Genomic DNA, 8498 nt, shown 5'->3' with positions numbered 1-8498 from the left:
ACAGATTTAGCTATATGAACATAGTTTATTAAAGTTAGGATATTTCATTTTTATCATTTTCACAAATTCTTGGAACTAAAGGTCTGTGCATTTTGAAGCAAAAATGTTAATTTTCATTCAGTCAAAAAAACATTTATTGTGAAGCTTCATTCTCCAGGCTCTAAAGGTATAACTTAGAAGACATGGTCCTTGTCCTCAAGCTGCTTGGAATCCAAAGAATGAGAAAGACAAAGAAAAAACAACTACTGTATATATGAGTATGGTTTGATCACTGCTGAGTAATGAAAAAGTATACACGAGATGCTATTTGGGAGCAAAAGACAGCATCAAAGTCAAAATGAGATTTGAGTGAGGCTTCTTAGAGCTGGTGTTCATCTGCAGTTAGCAAAGCAAAGAAAGGGGGAAATGGCATTTCTAGCAGAAGTGGGCTAGGAGCAGAGAGCTGTGAAGGTGCTTGGAGAAGTACAAGTCGTTGAGCGATGGAGCCGAGAGGGGTGTGGGGCTCCATTGCGATTTGCCCTGTGTTATGACTGCAGGTGTTTGGACATTACTCCATAGCCCTGGGAAATCGTGGAAGGCTCTGAATCAAGAGAGTGACATGATCAGATTTGTACTTGGAGGTGGCAACAGCAGGGAAGATGGATTGGAGGAGGCTAGTTTGAAAGCAAGACCAGTAGGACTTCTCAGAAATCAGGTGGGAAGTGACGTGAGTGTGGATGGGGCAGTAACACGGGGTAAGGAGAAGAGCAGATGGATTGGGATGGCAGTAAAGAGATGAGAAGCCACGGGAATCAGTAAAAGATGTGGTGGTAGTAGGGATGTGAAGGATTCCAGAAGAACCAGGCTACATGGAGAATTGTGGCTTCAGTGACTGAAAAGGTAATGAAGGATAAGGAAGTGATTGAGAGAAGAGGAAATGTTCTGTTTGGAACATGCTGAGTTTAAATTTCCAGGGCGCAAAGTGGAGTTGACTTGAGGGAAGTGGAAATAAGTGGATGGATCCTGGGCTAGGCTGGACTAGTGACATAGAGTAAGAGTCCTCACGATAGGGGTAGTTATAAGTTTGGATTGGGTCACCCAAGAAAAAGTATATAAAGTCATAATAGCAGGATCTGAGTTGTGGTCCTGTGTCCTGGCAAACATGGACATTTTTTAAAAGGCTGAAAGGGACAGACTTAAAGAGCAGGAAGAAACAAGGAGGAAGTGTGCTCATAAAAGACAAGGAACAGAGAAAAGTTCCAGGAAGGAGGAAGTGGTCACATTGCAAATATTACTAATAACACAGGTGAGATATGCATAGAGAAGTGATCAATGGTTTGGGTTGTATGGAGGCATCAGAGATGAGAGAGGCAAAGGGAGAAGGGATTGAGAACTGAAAGAAACAGAAGAAAGTCAAAAACAGACACTGCAGGCTCCTATCAAGAAGTTCACCTCTGAAATGTCAGAGAGACAAAGAGAGGCCGTCCTGAGGAGGATGCAGAGCTGAGGCTCTTCAGTCGTCAGAGCTGTGACATGGGGCTCATGGGACATTTATTATTCTCTTTGAGCCTCAGTCTTTTCATTCTAAAATGAGAATAATAAACACCTTCCTGAAAGATTGTTGTGAAAATGAAATGAGATTTAGCACTTGGTAGGTGTTCAATAAACGGTGGCTATTACTGTTGATAGAATGAGAGGAAGTAAAAGATGACCTCACAGAAGAAGAAAAATAAGAGAGAAGAGACACAGGACGGAAAACAGCACCTGTGGGCTACAAAACCTCCTGTAGTTCCCCACCCTCTCCGGCCCACCTGAGCACTCACCCCTGATGGCCCCAGTGCCATGGGGACTCAGCAGGGTAGTCAGGGTGATGGCTTTCAAGATCATGACTCTGGTCTGGCTCCTTCTGTCTTCAGGTGGCATCTGCAGTGGCCACAGTGAGCCAGACACTGAGGAGAAAATGAGGCAGAGCAGAGCAGCAGGGAGCTGAATCCTGGACTTATTTCCCGTCCCCTGTTGGGGGAGAAGGGGTGGAGGCGAAACAGCTTGATGGAGCTCAGCCAACCCAAAGACGTCAGGAGGGGCATCTCTGTGACTGGGAAAGAAGATGCTAGAATGACTGGGAGAGGAAGTGGGAGAACTGTCAGGACTGACATGGCCCAGAAAGAAAGCCCCAACCTACGTGAGATTGGGGCTAAGAGGAGGAAAACTAAAATGGGGACATAATCCCCCTCCTTTTAATAAGGTTGTTTAGAAATATGTCATTGAAGCTGATCCTTGAGTATTTTTTATTTGCAGTGATTTTTGTGAATGGATAATTTTTCTTCATAATTTCATGTTGATTCTTAGCATCATACAGTAATTCATTTGACTGTTATCAAGTGATATTATATTTAACTTTTCTCTTCCCCCCCCAAATTTTATATTTACCCTTTTGTACCTTCGATAATTTTAGAAGAATTCTTTGATGTTTCTAGACATATAAACAGCAGGCAAATATTTTATTGCTTCATTTCAAGTTATTACTCTCTTCATTTCTTCTTCAGACAAGAATGTGGTGACATAAGGCACTTTTATTTAAATCTTATTTTAACAGCATTTTCCATAATCATTTTACAGTAAGTCTAATGGTAGATCTTTCTTTTATATACTCTTACTACAGAGAGGTATAAAACTACAGTAAAGGGAAGTGGAACTATTAGTAAATTTCTGTGGTATTTATTGTTAAAATAATAGAACTATTATTGAATTAAATAATGTGTTGTATTGAATAAAGAGTTTTTTGGTGTTCTGAACTAACCTTGCATTATATTAATTAACATTTCTTGATACCTGATATGTGCAAGGCTCTGTTTTAGAGGTTCACAAATACTGAATTTTATTCTAATTTGTTTTCCCAATAAACCAATGACATCGGCTCCACAATTATCTCCATTCTACATAAGTGGAAGCTAAGTCACAGCTGGATAAATAACTTGTCCACAGTCAGAAAGCCAAGAAGTGGCAAGAAAGGGGCTTACAGCCAGGAAATTTCACTCTAAATCTGTGTCTAACCACATTACTAGAACGCATCCTTGTTCCTAATAGAAAACCTAAGTTAAATAACTTTATATGCTTTTTTCAATGCATCAATGTTTTATTTAAGTACTTAATAAATGTGTTGGAAATTGTATTCATTTGCCATTTTCTCTCTTAAGTTTGTGTTCAAGGGGAATATAATTTACCTCATTTCAGAAACTATCTGTGAATTTGTTTGTTGGGGATTATTTGGTGTTTAAAAGTTACCCAAAAAGGGCGGCCAAGTGGCTCAGCTGGTTAAGAGCTTGCTTGGGACGCCAGCTCTGAGCAGCAGGGCTGCGGTTTGGATCCCACTTTGAGGGACAGTGACACTGCCCTCTACAGCTAAGATGGTGAACAACAGCTCGACCTGGAGCTGGGCTGCCTGAGTCGCCGGCGACGGCGTAGAATGCAGCAGGGCTGCGGAGAGCTACCATGAGTGGCTGGCAGCCAGCGTGAGCAGCCGGCAGCCGGTGTGAGCTGCCGGGAGCCCCTGTGAGTGGCCAACCAATGGCCGGCGACCGATCTGCCTCACCTGGGAAGAGCACAATGATCATACACCAACATGGGGCAGTGAAGCGACATCCTCCACAACTAGACTGAAGAACAAAAACATCAATTTGTCTACCTGCCTGTTTCCCTTCCGCGATTCCCCGACGCTGTTCCCCTCCCCCCAATTCCCCAATAAAATCTTAAAAAAAAAATAAGTTACCAAAAAAATATTGAATCGCAAAAAAAGGATGGTCCTTGATAACTTCATTGGTCTATTGAAACACACTCAGATCTTTAAGTTTCTGAGGCATTTTATATGTATGCACTCCCTTCACCCTCACAGAGTTACCAACAAGTCAGATGGTATCATCCCCATTTCAAAAATGAAGAAACTGTGGCCCAGAATGGACAAGAAATTTGCCCAAAGTTGTACACCTACTTTCATGCCTTCTCTGGTATTAAAACCCAGAGACCATAGTCTATATCCTTTATATCTCTAAGGTAAAGCAGAACCTCTGAAAGGAGAAGATGCACACCAGACACTGCATGATGGTGTGGAGAGCCCCAGGACTATCTCGGAGTTCTGGAGTCGGCAATCTAATCCTCTAGGTCTTTAACATACTGCTTAGGACTTGCTCTGGGGAATGCAAGGGGGTGGCACTCACCGTGGAGGGGGAATGACGCTTTGGTGTCTGTACCAGAGCAAGGGAAACATGTAAAAAACGAACCCCCATGACTCACCCAGTTGCTCAAAATGAGGATCCCTTTCCTTAAACTGTCTTCAGTGAATCTTACACTTGGAAGTATCATATGCTTTACACCAAACCTCTGCCTAAAAAGTGGCAATTCCTACTAATTGGTTCCTTTATTTGGAATCTGGCCACACCCAGGAGATGTGGGAGTCTGTCCTAACTCATTGTCTCTAATAATTTAGGAGTGAGGCCCATTGAGTGAGGGCTGCTCTGACTACAATTCTCTCAGCCCCCGCCTTTCCCAGGCTCCAGGATGGTGGTCCTGCAGGTGACTGTGGCCCTCTGGATGGCAGTTCTGATGGTGTCCTTGGTGATGCTGTGCTCCCCTTTGGCTCAGGGCAGAGACACCTCAGGTAAGTACAGAGCTGCTGCTCTTAGGGGACCTGGCTCAGAAAAATGACCGTAGGGGGCTTTCCATGTGGGCTCACTCCCTGAAAAAGGCTTTGGGGGTCCAATATTGCCTGGGGGCCACTAGTCCCACAAGACGGAGAAGAAAATAAGTGTGTGTGTGTCTGCTGGACACAATGGTACCTGGTGGTCTGGAATGATTTTGAGGGACAAGGTTCTCACAGAGGGGTCATCAAGATGACATTTCAACATCAAAGATCAGAAAGGGGAAACTATGGTTAGTCTGCACTGTCCAGGATTCCAAGATCATGCTGTAGAATCAGTGATCCAGGTGGAGGCCCCTTCCCCAGAACCAAGCAGGAACCCCACCCCCTGACCAGTGATGGCCAGAGGAGCCGAGAAGAATAATGATGACAAGCTGTGGTTACAGCCGACAGGGTACCCACTGTAGCCGACTGTTCCCCCATCTCCCTATGTCCAGAACTCACATCCAGCACATTGGAATAGGGCCAGAAAGGGAGTGAGAAACAGGAAATGGCATCTTTTTGTTCCAATTTACTACCAAGCCCACACATGATAGAATGGTGAAGTCGTTTTTGTTAAAATTCCCCAACCTCTCCATCTCCACCCATAAAGCTAGCCCCACTTCCTCCCGAGAACCAGGTTCTCTAAGGCTTCTTCCCCAATTTCCAGGGTTAATAGCATTTGAAACTCAAACTCATCTGTTCAAACTCCATTCCATTGTACCTATTTCTCAGGCAGAGGGAAGGGGAAGATTTTCTGACAGTTATCACTCAGAAAACTGAACAAGGGCAGCTCAGCTGTGCAGCTTGTGCCAGCAGATGAGAAAAGAAATGGTGAAGCTTAAGTCTTAGAGAGCAGGAGGAGGCTATGGAAGTAGCTGGTGAGATGGGACAGTGTCCAACGGGGTGAGAGGAGAGGTAGTCCAGGATGGGCACAGGAGACACTGTGCTGGGGAGCAGGCGTAATGGTGGACATCGATATGAATTCATTGGAAATCTGGGCTCGGGGCTTCTTTGGGTTGAATAGTGAGCAGCGTGATGAGTGAAGGTGGGAGAGGTGGGGTGAGGTGGAGAGGCCAGTGGGTTCAGATTAGTAAAAGGAATGAGATGAGTGTTCTTTGTCACGTGAGAGAGACTGCTGAGGGAAGGAAAGGGCGGGTCCAGAGCTCTCTGCACAGTTTTGACGCTGAGGAACTCATTGGTGAGTGAAAAGTGGAGTCCCGGGTCTGGGTTCCAATGGGTTAGGCAGATTCTTCCATTTTCTTCTTCCTCCAACTACTCCAGGTTTCTTCAACTTCCAACAAAGCAGAAATGGAAAGGGGAGTAGTTGGCTTAACAGGCCTGGAGGAAGCAGAAATTGTTGGGAAAACACTAGTGATGTTTGGGTCATGAAGAAAATTGTGGAGAAAGAAAACATCCAAACCATGGGTGCAACAGATCTGTAGCTCTAACAGCCTCTTGCAAAATCCATTGTTCATGACATTCACCATCCTGGTATTTAAACCCTGGCACTCTACCCTATCACACCATTTGAGCAGCAGTGGAAGCCTGGGGATTTAAACATTTGTTTACTCCATTTCTTTTAGGTCCCTGTCCCAAGTGAAAGAAGAGGTGGAAACAAAGAAACTATCAGCGTTAAGTTTATAAAAGCTCCTTTTCAAGCATTAAGGCCATGCCCCAAGGGCAACTCCTTTCGAGTCATTGTGAACAAACTAGCGCTTTGTCCTTTGTGTTTCTCTTTGTCGCCACATAATCTAACCCATAACATTTGACAAGGGGAAAGGATCTAACCTCCAGTGAGCAGGGACAGAAACTATTCTCTAGATTTTGTTTACATCATTTTATTTAATTTTAACAGTAGTCCTTCAAGGTAGAAAAATGACATTCTTTTCTATAGGTGAAAGGGTTGAGACTCAGAGAGGTTGCTTTATTTGCCCCAGTCACACAGCTGGTCTGTGGATATCCTTACTGTGCTGCCCACAATGCCTTTTTTACAGCATATTCTTAATACGGTCTGTTCTGAAAAGATGATTTATTTTACACAAGTTTTCAAGCTTTACTCTGGAAAGTTCAGATGTTTTCAAGAGTTTCACAAACTAATATTTTCCACATACACACACACAAAAAGCTGTTTTGTGGGACCCTTGTGTGACATTTACCTGCTTTGCAAATGAGATTTCATTAGACAGGAAAAAGTCAATTGCTTTTTAAAAGAAAAAAAATCAAACCACTATTCAGGACTAACAGAAACGTGTTCTGATTGAAACACATGTGGGGAAACCTATTAGTGAAGCAGGAAACAGAATTAAACGTGGGGGAGTAGAGCAAGGAGGACAGGTAGAAGACATTTTGTCACAGAGACCCCAAACTGGATGGGGCCAGGAACTCAGAGGCTGAGGGGACACGGGGCAAGAAGACAGGTTCAAAGATCAGGGAAAAATGAAATGCTGCTGGAACCCTCGTATGCTAACAGTTGTATGGGTTCCCCGCGGCTTGTGTGGGGGCTCCTGACACCAGCTCCACTCCCTTCCTGCCTGAACTACCAGTTGTTCAGCTTCAAGTTGGGGCATGCAGAGCACTGCGGACGGACAAGGATCTGACCAGATCACCCAGGTTAACTCTGGCCTTTCTGTAGTGACAATGGCCAGGCGCCCTCACACCCTTCTCCTGCTGCTAGACCCTCAGGGTTCCTTGGCATCCAGTCAGGGAGGCTTCTGAGCAGTGGGAAGGGCAGGCAGAGGAGCTTCATCTGGAGCCTGGGTTCCCTGAGCTCAACCCTGAACTGACGTGGTGAGCCTCAGGGTGACATACTTTTCCAGTGCCTTCAGCCGCTGTGCAGTATTGCCCTCATCTCTGGGGTCTGAGAAGTTGCATGATAAATTCAATCCGGAGTTTCCATTTATGATACATTTTAAGTCATATTGAGGCGCTGCGATTTAAAGACTCCTTCAATGGACAACTTCCAATTAGATTTCAGGCAGCCAGTCATTTATAATCAATTCTCTCTGGCCTCCATTACCCTGATAACAAAACCAGACAAACACAGCACAAGAAAAGAAAACCACAGGCCAATATCCATGATGAACATAAATTCAAAATACTCAAAAAATAAATAAATAAAAGCAAACTAAATTCAACAGCAGATTAAAAGGATCATACACCATGACCAAGTGGAATTTATCCCTGGGATGCAAGGATGGTAGGTAAAACATTGTGATAAAATAAATTTTTAAAAATGAAAGAAAAGCACCGTGTAATCATCTCAATAGAAACAGAAAAAGTATTTGACAAAGTTCAATATCCATTCATGATTAAAACTCTCAGTGAGGGCCGGCAGAGTGGCGCGATGGTTAAGAACTGGCTTGGGATGCCAGAGGGCCCCGGTTTGGATCCCACATATGAGGGCCAGTGATGCTGCCCTCTGCAGCTGAGATGCTGAGCAGCAGCTCGACCTGGAGCTGGGCTGCCGTGGGTCTCCGTCGACGGCGTAGGCTGCAGCCCCTGTGGCAGTGGGTTGTCATGGGCTACCGTATGTAGCCAGCAGCCAGCGTGAGTGGCCAGCAGCCGCATTGAGCGGCCGTCCAGAAGCCGGCAACTGATCTGCCTCGCCAGGGAAGAGCGCAATGATGGTGCCAACTTGGGCCGGTGGGGCAGCGTCCTCCACAGCTAGATTGAAGAACAAAACGACAGCAACTTGCCTGTTCCCCTTCCCCCAATTCCCCAGCACTGTTCCCATCCCCCCAATTCCCCAATAAAAAATAATAATAAAAAAAACTGTCAATGAGGTATAGAGGGAACATACTTCAATACAATAAAGGTCATATACGAAAAGCCCACTTTTGATTAC

The 8498-nt window shown here is 44.7% G+C and overlaps 1 protein-coding gene across 1 annotated transcript in view; it reads right to left on the bottom strand.

The window, feature by feature from the left end:
- LOC109392415 (HLA class II histocompatibility antigen, DP alpha 1 chain) overlaps positions 1-2039 on the bottom strand; it is a 17508-nt gene extending 15469 nt beyond the window's left edge. The window contains exon 1 of the mRNA XM_019660846.1: positions 1799-2039. Within this exon, the coding sequence (XP_019516391.1) occupies positions 1799-1902 (104 nt within the window). The 5' untranslated portion in view covers positions 1903-2039. The remainder of the gene's footprint in view (positions 1-1798) is intronic.
- Positions 2040-8498: the final 6459 nt, after the last annotated feature.

Source organism: Hipposideros armiger, unplaced genomic scaffold (assembly GCF_001890085.2).
Source record: "Hipposideros armiger isolate ML-2016 unplaced genomic scaffold, ASM189008v1 scaffold_331, whole genome shotgun sequence".
Classification (NCBI taxonomy): domain Eukaryota; kingdom Metazoa; phylum Chordata; class Mammalia; order Chiroptera; family Hipposideridae; genus Hipposideros; species Hipposideros armiger.
Note: the sequence above shows the minus strand (reverse complement) of the source record. Positions and strands in the feature narration are given on the sequence as shown.